At 35.8% G+C, this 16322-nt stretch overlaps 1 protein-coding gene across 1 annotated transcript in view; it reads right to left on the reverse strand.

Moving 5' to 3' along the window:
- Nucleotides 1–16322, reverse strand: part of LOC150084922 (glutaminyl-peptide cyclotransferase-like) — a 60767-nt gene that overhangs the window by 9994 nt on the left and 34451 nt on the right. The window contains exon 6 of the mRNA XM_090375648.1: nucleotides 12299–12421. Within this exon, the coding sequence (XP_090231774.1) occupies nucleotides 12299–12421 (123 nt within the window). The remainder of the gene's footprint in view (nucleotides 1–12298; nucleotides 12422–16322) is intronic.

The raw sequence follows: 16322 nt of genomic DNA on the forward strand, positions 1-16322 counted from the left end.
TTTGAGGTTATGATGGACGTCGTGGTGATATCCAATCTTCCTTACATTTAGAGAGTACAGCTCTAAAACAGTGTTCACAGGCCGGCCACGAGTTAGTACACCAGACCGAACCTATTGGTAACTCTTTAGAAGGCTCCTGGATCAGCTAGTGTATAATCTTGCTACCTCTACTCTGCCAGATAGTGACTGGAGAGAGTCCAAGTAGTGTGTGTGTGTGTGTGTGTGTGTGGGGGGCATTGTCGAGGCCACGTTATGTCAAGAATTTGGGTATATTCTTACCATATGTACGTCATATCCAAAAATTTCATTACTTCATACAGCATGTCCCACCCACTTTTTCTTACTATTCAAATACATCATGAATTGTCAAACTAATAGAGCAAGCTTATCTGCGAAAAGATCTAAACCTCCAAAACACTTCCTAATTCATTTCACAAATATACGTGGTCTCAATTCTAATCTCAACAATGTCCACTTTCACTTGCAGTCTGCTAAACCCCATGTACTTTTTCTGACAGAATCTCGGTTATCAGTTGATTCAACTACTGCTCATCTCAGTTGCCCAATTTATTCGCTGTATGATTCCTTTCATCTCAAAGGTGGTATTTTTGAATATGTCTGTTCTAATATTCCCTGTCAGAGACTTGGTAATTTGGAATCTCCTCTTTTCAATTTTCTCGGGCTTAAAATCTCTCTACCTCATTTTGCCAAATTCATCTGTTGTCTCTACTTTTCTCCCAACTCCACTAATCACTTGGAGCTCTTTGACTTCCTCTCTTTGCAACTTGACTCTCTCCAGTCCAACTTTCCTAACAGTGAGGTAATTTTCCTTTATAATTTTAATGTTCACAACTCCAGCTGACTTCTGTTTTCTAGTCACACCAACCCAGCTGGTCAAGATGCTAAGGCTTTTGCAATTATTAATGACCTTGCACAGATTGTTCATTTACCTACAAGAATACCGGACAATCCTAACCATACAGCCAACATGCTTGATCTTTTTCTCACAAACAACCCTTCTAAGTACACAGTCGAAGTGAGTGGTCCTTTAGGCACCTCAGATCACAACTTGGTGATTGTCTCTTCTCCAATGGAGCCTTTATCTCATGGCTGTTTCCAACCTCGTGTTGTCTGGCATTATAAGAATGCAAAATGTGATGACCCGCGAGATTTCTTTTCTTTTTTTCCTTGGTCGGACTACCGTTTCAAAACTTCTGATGTCAATGTTTGCTCAGATCATGTCAGTGAAATTAATCTTGCAGGAATGGAATCCTTTATCCCACACTCCACTTTAAAATCTCATCCTATATCTAAACTTTGGTTTTCCAATAAATGTGCTAAGGCCATTCAGGAAAAGAATGATGCATATCGTAATTGGCTTGTTTCCAATTCTTCAGTTTCATTTTCTGCCTACACCAAAGCTCGCAACAATTGTAAAGCAGTTATTAATCAGTCCAAACTAGATTTTGAACAGGCTTAGGGTAGAAAACTTGCTTCTTGCCCTAATGGGATCCAAGCATTCTGGTTTCTTGCCAAAGCTATTGGCCACAACTTTTGCCCATCTCTGTTCCCACCTCTGTCAAAACGAGATGGTTCTGTTGTCACTTTGGCCAAGACCTGTTAGCATCCCATTTTTCTTCAAACTCATGTATTATTGATCTTGACAAAACACCTCCCACCATTCCCAACATGCTCCATTCAATGCCTCCGTCAAAAGGTCTCCGGTCTTCCGTCAAAAGGATGTCAGGAGGATTTTGATGAATCTTGATGCTAAGAAAGCTCCAGGTCCTGATGGTATCTCTCCACTTGTTCTCAAAACTTGTGCTCCTGAACTTACTTCTGTTCTTAGCCACCTTTTTTCACTTTCTTATTCCAAAGGTGTTTTTCCTTCTACTTGGAAATTTGCTCATATCCAGCCAGTTCCTAAAAAGGGTGACAAATCCTTCCCATCTAATTATTGTCCCATTGCAACTTCTACTCTTTCTAAAGTATGTAAAAATCAATTAACTGTCAACTTTTAAACTACCTAGAAACCTTCTGTCTGATCAACGATCGCCAGTACGGATTCCGCCAGTGTCGATCCACTAGTGATATTCTGGCTTATGTTACCCATTTATAAACAAATTCAATGGAAAGTTCGGTGAAACATAGGCAGTTTCTCTTGACATCTCAAAGGCTTTCGATCGTGTTTGGCATAAAGGCCTCCTAAACAAGCTTCGATCTTATGGTTTGGCAACTGTTTTTTTGTAATTGGTTATCCAGTTTTCTTTCTGATCACTCACTGAGGGTGATGGTAGATGGCTCTGTCTTCTAACTTCACCTCATGTCCTCACAAGGTTCAGTTCTTTCCCTCACTCTTTTCCTCTTGTATATTAATGACCTTCTTCCATTGACCAGAAATCCTATCCATAGTTTTGCCAATGATAACACATTGCATTCCACTTTCCATTTTGAGAAACCTTGTCCTGCTCAATCAGCTTCAACTTCTCGAATATCCGCTACCAATTCCTTAAATGCCAATCTCCTGGTAATTCTCCAGTGGGGCAAAGACAACTTAGTTGATTTCAATCCTTCTAAAACTCAGTCTTGTCTTATATCTTGCAAAAAGGATTCTTCTGCTCCTGTGCTTATCTTTGGTGATACTCTGATTTCTAGGCAAGTTGATATATCTCTTTTAGGGATTACCCAGACTTCTAATCTCTCTTGGCACAAGCACATTACAAATATTGCTTCCTCTGCACCTAAAAAACTTGGTTTTCTCTTTCGTTCTCAGCGTTACTTTTCTTCCAAACAGCTGTTCACTCTGTATAAATCACAAATCCGCCCTACCATGAAATATTGTTCCCACATCTTGGGTGGTGCCCCTAAAACCTCTCTCAGGCTTCTAGATTCCATTCAGTTAGGTTAATTAATGACTCATCTCTAACAGAGTTTTTCTACTCGCAGTCTCATAGATGTACTATTTCTGCTGCATGTCTTTTCTACAGATACTTCCACGGACACTGTTCTTCTGAATTGGCTTTTATAATTCCTGCTCTCTCTCTTTCAAAACAGTCCGAACACGTGCCAAGCCAACATCCATTTACTGTCCAATTTCAAACTCACAGAACCAATTTTTCATCTTCCTCGTTTATTCATTCAACTGACGTTTCCTGGAACAACCTTCCTTCATATGTCTTTCCTGAAAATTACAGTCTACAGAAGTTCAAATCTAATGTCAACAAATTTCTTCTCTTATCTTCTCAATCTCCAACACAAGCATGGTACTAAGTACTATAGGTTCTAATACCTCTCGTGTTTGGGGTTTTCGTAAAAAAAAATAATAATAATAAAAAAAGTAACCTATTGGGATGCGTTAAACATGAGAGGGCATATGGGGTAGAATTCCACTCCAATGTTTAAACACACAAGTCTAGCTGTTTTTGAATATGTCTTAATTTTTTTCTCTTAACACTCAATTCTATACCCATTCTATAAATAAAATATCAATCATAAAAATCAGTAATCATTTTTCTTAAAACATACTGCCTCCTCAGTTTATGTTCACTGATTTTTGCATCCCAACTGTTAGAAACACATACAAGTAATGCAGCCATTTACAGAGATGGATATACTTTTTTTGTCAATACAGTAATAATATGCCAATATCAATAATCAGTTACTGGGCACATATATTTATTAGAAAAAATGATAAACTAATCTAGTTTTTCTAAAAAATAGTCTTCTGTAACTTAAACATCACCAATTTCAACCTGATAAGTTTCACTCACAGTTTCTCCTCACTGCAAAGAGATTTTCATCTGTAAAAATGATCAATATGAAGTACATGTTTAATTCGTCAGCAACAATAGCTGGTTTTCCTAGACATTTCCACCTCTATTAGACCAGGTTCCAATCCAATTCATTCTTTTCTTCTTTGTATTCACATACATGAAAAATTTGTTGCTACCATTCTTTGCTCTCACTGCCAGTAATCTCTATAATCGGCCTTTGCCGGCCTAACCTTAACTGTGGTAATATTACAGATCAACGTGTAGCTGTTAAACTACATAGCTTGTTATTCTTCTAACTAAGAATTCTCCTCATGCTATATTTTCTTAAGGGTATATACACTTTCATACATGCTTCTGTGACTATTGCTTTAAAGGCATTCCATTATTCTAATGTACAGTATTTGCCTTTCCTGTGCTAACTGCCAAGTTGGCAAAATCAGCTTTCCTGAAGTTAAAACCCATGCCTTTATTTACCAATGACTACTCCTCTCATCATCAAACTTAGAAGTCTGTGATGACTCCCTGCTAATGGTTCCTGCACTCTCAGCCCTATGATATCTGGTTTGTGGGTGATCAGATCTAGACTATTCTGGCCCAGTGTGCTTTCCCTAAAATGTTAATACAAATAATACACTACCCTTAGTAATAAAAAGTATTTCAATGCAATTGGACTTCCCAGATGAACAGGTGGCTCAGATTTGTATATAAGGAAGACATAAGAGCCACACAAGTTAGTTATCCTCATCATGACATGTAGAACTGAGTTTATTTTGAGAGGAGTGTTGTTGTCAGATGTCAACGTTCACAGTCTTGAGTATCATAAAAGCCCAATGCTTGCTTTCCAATTTGTGCAACTGCTGACAGTCTGTACCATCCAAAGAAATGTAAGCATGGTAGTACCACTGCCATCTGGCAATGTATAAGAAGATCACAGATCACTTTACATGCCCAGAGAGTACTTGGAAGGATGGTACAGCAATCTTGTCAGACATCCCTGAAAAACAGCAACCAGGAGTTTCAGCATCAACAGGGGTCAAGATGTACATACAAAACTACAATGTACAGTGCTCCACAATCTAAGTTTTTATGAGAGAGGGGTGGCATATTATCAGCCAAAGATCATCAACCACAATCAGTGGTCCCAGAGCAATGGAAATTCAATTCTTTCGAATGACAATCTCACCATACCCTATTCTGATTGGATGGGCAAGTGTAAAGGATACCTTGAGAACATCTGTTCCCTGAATCCACCATGCCAAAAATGGAGTTCAGTAGAGGTAGGGATTAGACTTGTGGTCTAATCTAGACCTGTTTCTCATGGCATCGTCTTCATACCATGAGAAACAGGTCTACTCCTCACCTATCACCTTTGTTGGTTGTGTAAAGAACCATCAAAGGTCCTAGGCAACATCTCTACAATGTTGTTGTTCTTTGGTACACACACACACCCATGTTTTTTTCAAAAGGATAATGCACCATCACATCCTGCTAGTGCTATTTGAAAATGATTCATGGACACAAATATACAAAAGTTACTGATGTGTGCCTGGATACTTATTAAAGGATTGTGTAATCCACTTGATTTAAAAATTTTGACTGCATGGCAAGTTTCCCACTCCCATTTACTCCAATTAATAAGAGACTAAATGAAACTGGCCATAATACAACATTCACACTTGCAGGTGGAAACTGAAGTTTAACATTGACAAATGTAAAGTACTGCATATGGGCAGCAGTAACCCCAGAGTAACATATCAACTGTGTGGTACTACACTGACAGTGGTAGAGAATGAAAAGGACCTGGGGGTAATTGTGCAGGCAGATATGAAGTTTTCTGAGCAGTGCAGATGGTCTGCAAGAGTAGCTCATAGTGTCTTGTCAATGATATACAGGAATTTTTTTAGCAGTGATAAGGAGGTGATTATCCCTTTGTACAAGGCAATGGTAATGCCACATCTTGAGTACTGTATAGAGGTCTGGAGGACTCATTTTAAGAAGGATGTAGAGCTGCTGGAGCAAGTGCAGAGAAGGGCTGTTGTTGTTATTTGGGTTTTAGGAGCATTAGCAACTAAGGCCATATTGCTCTGGGGATATGCGGTGGTCATTCCCTGACCTTTCCACATTCTCCGTATTTGGTGGTCACGGGCTTGAACCTCGGTCTAATCAAGAAGCGTGTGCTACGCACTGCGGCTCCTGCCCACCTGGCTACAGAGGTGCCTTAGCAGAGAAGGGCAACAAGATTAGTGAATGGAACAAAGGCTTAAGTTTTGCAAATTACAGTGTTTGGAGACTAGGCACCTGTGAGGTGATCCGATTGAGGTGTATAAAGCCTTGAATGGTTTGAGCATGCTCAATGCTAATGGGATTCTTCCTCTTGCTAAGATTAAAATCGTCTGAGAGGGCATAAATTCAAGTTGAGGAAAGACAGTTGTAGGATAGATGTGTTCGGAAGTTTGCCTTTAGCCAGCGTGTGGTTGATTGCTGGAACAAACTTCCATCTGTCGTTGTAGAAGCTGATAGCTTAAATAGATTCAAGGCAGAACTAGACAACATTTGGAGCGAATGTATGGGTGAAATTAGAAGTTATTTATTTTTATTTTTTTGCCTGATGCTTGCTTTCTGCATCATGTGCCTTTAGTAATGCTAATGGATATGCAGTCTATGCATATAGAGTTCTCATCATACTCTTCACAATATTCTGGTCTCAGTTTACCTTTTTTTCCAACATGCCCAGGCATGTGCAAGTTCTGCGTCTAGCAAAGTTTTTGTTGCACTCAGGCTGCTTTTTATAAGCATGACTCTCTCCTCCTTCCACCTTGCTTATTCTTCCTCCTAAATACATGTAACCACAATGTAACTCATCATCTCTATGGCATCCACTTGTTTCTTCAGTGACCCAATATAATTTAGTAATGCACCAAGTTTTAAATTAAGATTGTCTCCTTAGATTGGAGACAAAAATACTTGAATTTGTATTTTAGTGTTCTCGGTCAACTTCTCTGGCTTGCTTATGATTTTTTTTTTTTTTTTTTTTTATTACAATATAATTTATTTCAAAAGCATAAGTTGAGATATCAATTGTTTGAAAAGGTTTATAAGGTGATTGGTATTAATATCATAAAAGCCCAAATATTTCTGAGTATCACATTGTAGCAGCTAATGTTCTAGTGTTGGCCTGCCACAGTGTAAAAGTGAGGTCATGCTGTGATATGATTTCATGGAATGTGACATTCAAAGAGTGCCTCATGTTACATCAATCAAACACTTGTTTATGGAAGCAGCCTTAGTCAATTGATTACAATAACTAGTATAGATCAAAACGTTAGCAACTACACATATTAGAATTAGACTGTTCATCTTCGGGTATTCTTCAGCAATTTTTTTTTTTTTTTTTTTTTTACTTTTCGATATACAATTTTCATATGATAATATAATTTCAAAGCATAACTTGAGATATTAATAATTTGAGAGGTTTATAAGGTGACTGGTATTTTAAAATATTTAAGATGGAAAGAGTGATGGATGCCTGTGAGCTAAAGAATGAAGACAGGTTCTGTTGCAGTACCAAAGTCCAGAAATGCAGGTATGGAAAAAAATCACCAGCTTGACAACACCATATGTAAAAATTTCACAGAAAATAGAACTTACAATGACATTATAACATTTTCTCTTGCAGTAGATATGATGCATTTTACCCTCACTCACACATATTTGTTAGAGATTTGATATGTGTGTATATATATATACAAATTGTATATACAATTTGTATATATATATATATTACTAAGTCTCATAAGTTAAATGTATATTTATTTTTCTAAATCAATCAGTTACTGAGCTTGAGTAATGAATACAGCAAAAGGCAGTAATGCTGGAGATCAAGGCCTGATCTGCCTTGATTATAAATTTTTTTCATTTCCACAGCAAAAAAAAAATCTAAGAGGTTTGTTTGTTTGTTTGTTATTTTGATTTTAGGAGCATTAGCAACTAAGGCCATATTGCTCCGGGATATGCGGTGGTCATTCCCTGATCTTTCCGCATCCTCCGTATTTGGTGGTGACGGGCTCGAACCCCGGTCTAATCAAGAAGCATGTGCTACGCACTGCTGCTCCTTCCCACCTGGCTACGGAGGCGCCAATCTAAGAGGAGATGAATGCTTATATGGAGAGGACTGCCCATCATATGAGACTATGAAAAATTGGAAGAGACAGTTCAAGTGTGGGTGAAGCAGTGTGCATGATGACCCAAAATAAGGAAGACCCATCTCAGCTAGACCCTGCCATTGTGACTAAAGTAGAATAGCTAGTCCTTGAAGACTACATGTGACTATAATATTTTATAGCAAATGAAGTGAACATTAGCCATGGGTCTGTTTGCACCATAAAGCATGTGACTATAATATTTTATAGCAAATGAAGTGAACATTAGCCATGGGTCTGTTTGCACCATAAAGCAAGAGTTCCTGCACGTGTCTAAGGTGGCAGCCAGAGGTGTTCTGAGATTCTTGACACCACAAAAACTCCACAGGAAAGAATGTTCTGTACAACTGCCGGAGCTTTGCAGAGAGAATCCTGACAACTGTTTTGATCAAATTGTGATGATAGTTGGATACTGGGTACATCATTATGACCCAGAAACAAAACAGATGAGTATACAATGGAAACATTCATCTTCACCAACCCCCAGAAAAAAGACAACTGTTTGACAACAAGGCCATATTGTCAGTCTTCTGGAATTGTACAGGCATCATCCTTAGAGAGTGCTTCCTAAAAGGTCAACAACTCACTGGGGAGTACCACAGAAACCTCCTGTGAAAGTTAAGAGAAACTGTCAAGTCGAAGAGATATGAGAAGCAATCCAAAGGTGTCTGCCTCCTAGCCAACAATGCTCCTGCTAACAAAGCTGCTCCCACAGTAGACCTTGCAATTAGGTGGGGTCCAAAAATCTGCAGCATCCACCTTATTCTCCAACTTCTCACCTTCAGACTTCTTCCTCTTCCCTAAAATGAAGAAACCATTATGGGGTCACAGATTTCAGACTGATAAGAAGGTAATTAATGAAGTTGAAACATGGTTTTCTGTTAAAAGTGAGGAGTTATATTCAAGAGGCTTGAAAGGGCTTATACAGAGATGAAAAAAAAAACATGCAGCTCTAGCAGGTAGCTTCTCATAGAGAAGGATGAAACTGCCAGCCAATTTTAAAATCCCTAATTCAAATATTTCTAGGTGAGGGTAAATACTTAATTCATTGCACCTCATACGGCAAAGCGTATCAATAGGGAGAGCCTATGGGTAATATCGAAGGAACTGGAATTAAGTGTGGAACTAAGTCAAATGCTTTGCTATGGTCCAAACAATGTCATAGTTATTTCCTGTATCCAACTCATGTGTAGCCTGATGCTTACGGATGATACATAAACAGAAAATAAAATCAAAATATAAAATAATAAATTATCAGGTTAGTTAAACAAGATTTCCCTTTACGAAACCATGCTGAATTCTCTTGAGAATACCATTTATATCAGAATGATACATGTACTTTCCTACTTTGTTCTTAGAACCATTTATGGATTGTCGATACACTGATACTTTTTTCCAACCAAATAAATTAATCCCTGAATCCAATGAATCTCTCATAATTAGCCTTAGTGGTCTGCATTCCCTCACTACTTCTTTCAGAATAACTGAGTACATGTCAGCTATCAATGGACTTGGCTTGAGACTCATTTTTCTATTAAGTAATCCTCAGAAATCACCATATTGATGATTTAACATTTAATAGTGCTCAGGATTATCAGCACAATTTCTTCTCACCATGGAGGTGTTTTCATCTGTATAGGTCAATGCAAAGTACCCATTCAATTCATCATCTGGGTTATCAACAACTTTCCCACATCATTAAGGGTCAAATCTTATATACTCGTTTCAGCTTTTTATTTACCTACATGTAACACTCCTTGTTCATCCACCCCTTTTAGCATACGCTAATGCTAAAAGGGGAGGATGAACAATGTACAGCTCTAGCAGGTAGAAGCTCATAAACAACAATTTATGAACTTACTTACTAGTCCTTCTGAGGATGAATATAAAATATGGAAGTCAATTTCTGACATCATTGAAGGTACTATTATCATTTCTATTTATGAGAAATTCAGTGTTGTAAACCTGAGAAGCAGACGTTTTGTTAAATAAGTAAAAGTAACAAATTGTCTACTTTTTACTGAATCAGTAATATATTCATTCATGTATACAGTGGCAGACTGGTCAGGGTGTCAGCTTGCCCGATGGCAAGTGGGCCGACCCCCTTGCAATAACATTAGACAATACGTTAAAAATGTTAATGACCTTTTAGTAGCTTGAAAATATAATAGTTGTGGGTGGGGCCCCCTTTGTCTCCTGGCAACCAATATTTTTAGACCCAGTCCGCCACTGCATGTATAAGTACAGTTTTGAACAGAGATCAAAATATTCATATATTTAACCTAATCACTCTTTTTCAGCAAATTGACCATGCTGACTTGGTCATGCACACATAATTCAGGGTCACATTTCACACAGTCAGACAGTAGTTAATAAAAGTTAAATAAACAATAAGCTAATCACATAGAGAAATTAGCATTAAAATAGGCTGTTAAGCTTCCATGTTCTTCACATATCTATGATTGAATTCTTCTTTTCTTTTCCTTTTTTTTTTTATGAAAAACCCCAAACATAAAAAGTATTAGAATCTATAGCCTTAGTACTGTTACTGTCAAAACTAACATGGGTTAGTTTTGACAGAGTTAGTTTAGAATTTCAACATTTACTTAGTCAATTCATACTTGATTTAGCTTTATTATTCTGAAAATAATAAACAGAAAAAGAAATCATAAAATTAGCCATCTCCAAGTCCTGAGGTTGTCAGTTTTCAGATGATGCACCTGCATAACCCAGCTCCTTCTTAAAAATTATAATGGTCATGTATGAAAAAGGCACCAGAGATACAAAACAGGGGTTCTGAAACCCCTGTTTTGTATCTATGGTGGAATTTCTGGATAAGCCGTGCAAAGAGACTATTCCAAAAAAGAACAGCATAGAATAGCAGCTAAGCAAAACCTTGTTTTGGAAACTTTTAGGTCAAAGTGCCCAGTCAAAGTCCTTTAACAAAGCACAGCTGGTGTGCTTTGTTCAAGGACTTCTTTGGTGTTTGATACTCCACTGTATATGTGCTATTCCTCTGAGAGCATCATTAGATTTAGGGAATGCCTTCATGGATTGAAGATGTGCAATTGTATCCCAGTTCCCAAAGGGCGAGGGATATCCAGGGAAAATAGTCATTGTCATTGGTTAAACAAGTAATGCAGAACCATCTAAACATGAATGTAGTGATACAGCAGTCACAGCACAGATTTATTAAGGGTCAATCTTGGCTGACCAATCTGACTGGATACTATGATGCAGTAACAAAGGAACTAGATTAAAAAAATATAAAATTAATAATAATAATAATGTTGACATCATACACCCAGATATCAGAAAAGCTTTTGGTACTGTTCTACATAAGACTGCTATACAAACTGGAACAGTGAGGCAAGTTATTGCTATGGATAAAGGGATGGTTGAGTGGGAGAACACAGAGAGTAGTTTCAATGGACACTGCTCTTCTAGACTAATGTTTTTAGTGGAGTTCCCCTGGGACTGTGCTTGGTCCATAGTTGTTTTCAATATTTATTAATGATACTGATGAAGGCATATCAGGCTCAATGTCTAAGTCTACAGGTAATACAAAACTACTGCAACAAGATCTACAAAAATTAGGCAGATGGGCTGAGAAATGGGCATTGAAGTTTAACATTGACATATGCAAGGGGATGCAAATGGGTAGCAGTAATCCTAAAATAACATACTGACTGGGTGGTACCACACTTAAGGTAGTGGAGAAAGAAAGAGATCTGGGGATAATTGTGCAGTCAGACACAAAGTTCTCCAAGCAGTAGATGAGCTGCTAGGAGAGCTCATGGCGTCAATAACATACAAGAATTTTGCAGGGTAAGGAGGCTATTATCCCACTGTATATGGCAATGGTTAGGTCACATCTTGAGTACTGCATATGACCTGGAACCCCATTTTAGGAAGAATGTGGATCTCTTGTAAAAGATGCAGAGAAAAGCAATGAGATTATGTGGGGTATGTTGATAGCATTCTTACTTCTGCTCAGACAACACATATCAGGAGACATAAATTTAAACTGAGGAAGGATGGTAGCAGAATAGTTAAGCAGAAATTTACTTTTAGCTAGTGGGTAGTTGATTGTTGGAAAATACTTCTATCTGGTGTTGTGGAATTGGGTAGTTCAAGGAAAAATTAAAAAAAAAAAAAAAAAAAAAATTTGAGTAGGTGGTGATGTGGAAATTTTTTTTTTTTTTATTGTTGTTATATAAGCTTGCTTCCTTTGAAGTTAAATAAACAATAAGCTAATCACATAGAGAAATTTTTTTTATAGAAAGACACTATATTTATCTTTTAATGATGAACACTATATCATACCTCTTTTAAGAAAAGGAATGTGATCATCTTCAATAAAGGATAATGTAGAACGATTATCAAAGTAATGAGTTTTCCTTTGCGGTGGCTGCTTCTCCAGAAGATTCAAAGCATTTAATCTTTCCTCTAAAATAAATGTTATAATTGAATTATTAAAAGAAAGAAGCAAAGAATAAATTACAGTCAGATAAAGAAAGTGGAAAAATAAATAAAAATTATGGAATTTCTGAATGAAATGATAAAGTTTTCTGCATGCAAAAAAAAACAAAATTTCATTTAGAACTTTTACTCTTGAAGTGGAAATTCATATTTTTATGAATATTACAAAACCTCTAACATATAAACACACACAGTTTGAAAAAAGTTCATATAACATTTTTTTTCAAACTTTGTCCAATTGTAAATAGTTATGGTTCTTTGAATTTTAAAAAAAAATCGCTATGGATAATAATAATAATGATAAAAAATAATAAACAAAAATACACAGACACATGCCTGGAAAAATAAGCAGATGTTAAATCCAGTAAAATTTTTATTCATACTAGGTATGTTTATTCTTATTTATTTTTCATCTTTTACTGCTTTTATTATATTTTACTATTGAAACTTCATAGTTATTTTTTTTAAAATTCCAACAGTCATAGCTCTGCATCTGTTCAGAATGTTTATGTACACATTTTTCATTGTTTTCAGGTCCTGAATTAATCCTGAAAGTTTTCGGGATTGATTCAGGACCTAAAAAACAATGGTCTTCAAGGTATATTCAGGACTTTTTTTCATTGTTTTCGGGTCTTGAATTGATCCCGCACTTTATGAAACACCCTGTATATGTTACGAATAAAGACTGGTTATTACCAAAATTAACCAATACACGAGGCAAAATAAAAACACTGTTGCAAACACATTTCAAACAGTTGCATGTTAATCTTACTATTAGCCAAAAATGGGTGGTTTAGTAACTTTGAACGGGAACTTAAATAACTTCAAAGACTTAAATGACTTAAATGACTTCAAAGTAACACTGCAAACTATTAAATCCACAAGATCACAAATAACTATAGTAATTTTTTTATAAAAAAAAAAATTCTAATTACAAAAGAATAGCAATGCAATATTTCAAAATGAACTACTTAAAATTCCCAGAAGAACTTTTTTTGAGTTCGTTAGAGCCTTTTAATGATGTTACAAAATTAAACACTATTTATGCCACATAAAGAAATACTGCAAAGAGCAACAAATTTTAATGCTAAAGATATGGTACTGCAATCTGCATACAAACTCAAAAAAAAAAAAAAAAAACTACATAATGAAAAAAATGCCAAAGTTGACAAGCAAGAGCCTGCCACAACTCCAGGAAGCACAGTAGCCCTTGAATCCTATGAAACTTGGTGCAACTGCTGCCTTAAATCATGTATTCCCCCCCCCTCCACCGCATCAACTTATTAGGCAAATGTAGACACTCACTAAGAAAAAAAAATAATAATAACCAGAAAGAATGTTTAAGGGAACTTCCCATAACCAATTCTTTACAGGAGGCATTGAACCTGTGAATATTCCCAAAAAATGCTCAATTCTTTCATAACCTGCTAAAATTTGCAAAATAACTATTGGATGCAAGTGACAAAGAGGTTCAACAGAAAACAATTCTTAAACATGCTTAACTCAATAACCAGGAAACAAATTAAGCAAATTGAAAAGACTAAATGAAAATTTCCATGTTGATTGGAACCAATTAACAAGCATATGTGGCATTACATGACATGTACAACCAGCTGTGGGCAGGGAAGCGGTTCTGCTTCCTTTTGTAGTCATATCCCATTTCAACCCCCACTCCCATAATGGGTGGTTAATCCTAGTCCAAATATGGGTAACATGTCTTTTGTCTATATGTATCCACAGGCTGATCTGCATGATTTTCACGCAGAATGACTAATGAGAAAACCTCTCTCCCTCCACCTAAGATTGACTAATTACAGCCCCAAATGAAGAGGCCTTAAAGAATTCCTCCGGTTCACAGATGAAAATCAAATCCATACCTCTCCAAATGAGTGCCAAGCAGATGTACTGCACTGATTAAGCTACCACAAAGCTGTATATGGTATAATAATGTTTATCTTTGTTAACATGATTTATACCAAATATATGACACCAGGTGGAATTTATTTGGTATAAATACACCAATATTAACACAGTCGAAGCATATAAGCAAAGGATTACTTTTAAAGGATAGAATCACAATCTGTGAACATCACAGCACCCACAGGAATGTCCTGAACTTAGCAAATAACACTTCCAAACCAATAAAACCATTTCTGCAACCCCAAGCTCTCCTGTGACATCAAGATCATAACTTCTTGCTCCCAGTCAATCAAAAAGCAGAAAGGAAAACACAGACAATCCTTCCTTGTTGCATAAATCCTAATTTCTTTATGCTCTGCAGACCAGAAGGAAACCAGTAAGAAGAGATATGTGGCAATCCTGTTTCAATGAACTCCTTGGGAGGAACACATCATTTCATCATATCAAAATTTTGTTTTAATGAATACTACTTAAAATTATTTTTAAAGTACCATTATTTATTCAAATAAATTCTGCTGCATTTTCTGCATATATGTGTAGTGTTTCTGCTTTATTTTACATAAATACAAAATTTGTAATATACAAATACAAACTATGAAATACATGCTGCAAAAATACACATTATTTGCACAAAAGTATAATATATTCATACAAAAAAAAATCATTTTGAAAGAATATTTTATTTATGAGAAATACATTTAATTACTTTATTTATAAGATTTTAATAAGCCACACAATCATATATAATATAGTTTAATTTTAACACAATCCAAAATATGTAATTTCAGATTGTATCTGAAGTTAAATTAGAACTTTTTTGTTGAATGAGCAATGTTTACAGGAGTCATGAAAATTAAAGGCCTCTTTAGTCATGATCCCTTATTTTCTTTTTAAATGTTTTCTTCCATTTAAATGAGAATTTTTTAATTTCTGAAAAAAATATATACTAGTATGCAAATTCAACATGTTTCTCAAGTCTCGTTTCAAATTCCCCAAATGGCTTTCTGAAATTCTTTCCTCAGTTATATTTACAACATTCCAATTAATGAGTTTTTGCTGACATGACTGAAAGTAAAACCAGCATTTATTCATCCTTGCACTAACCAAACAAAATTTTCACATAGTTTTTAAATCGATACATTTTATGTATAGATGGATTTTGAAAATAATTCATTGTACTGAATTCTGTATCAGAAATATTTCTTTCAAATTTGCTTACAAAGCACTAATAAGGAAAGCTGTCCATGACTTGGATATATTTTTTTGTAGTTAAGTTTGTTAATCTTCAGTTCTTGTTAAAATCCAATTCCAATAGTATTCACGGAATTGTATTTTACTATATAAAATTTTTTCTCATGGTGTGTTATGAGTGCTAATAAACAAAATGCAACCCTACTTCCTTTCTCTGTCTTGAAAATACATCGTAATACATATGCCTATAAATATATACTGGTATTTTCCCCTGTATTTTCAAGGAATAAAAAGAATGATATACTTGGGACAACCACATAAAGTTAGGAGTTCACAAGATAGGAGGTTCCACTACCGCCATAGAGATTAAAGTGAACAGATCACTTTTTTTTAGGATTTGTTAAGTTGACTTTTTTATTACTTAAAAATTATTAGTACAATTGTCACCTGTGTATATCATTTAGTTTATGGACTTTTCATTAAGTCCATAAACTAAATTTATAGCAATACAAATGTGACCTCATAACATAACTATCACACAGTACATAATCTAAAACAGCATAGTAAGTACTGCTGCCAAATAATCTGTATATAGTAGTGGAACCTCCACAGGAAAAACTATCTTAGTTTTTCTCTATCTCTTAGTTTCATGCAGTATCAAAAAGGCATGATTGTAGTCTAAATAAAATTTAGACTAGAATCATATCCCAGACTAGTACAGCAAAGCAAAAGGCTCAAAGCAGCTGGAATGTTATGG

The sequence above is a fragment of the Mastigoproctus giganteus genome, chromosome 6 (assembly GCF_048544385.1).
Source record: "Mastigoproctus giganteus isolate SK-2022 chromosome 6, ASM4854438v1, whole genome shotgun sequence".
Lineage (NCBI taxonomy): Eukaryota > Metazoa > Arthropoda > Arachnida > Uropygi > Thelyphonidae > Mastigoproctus > Mastigoproctus giganteus.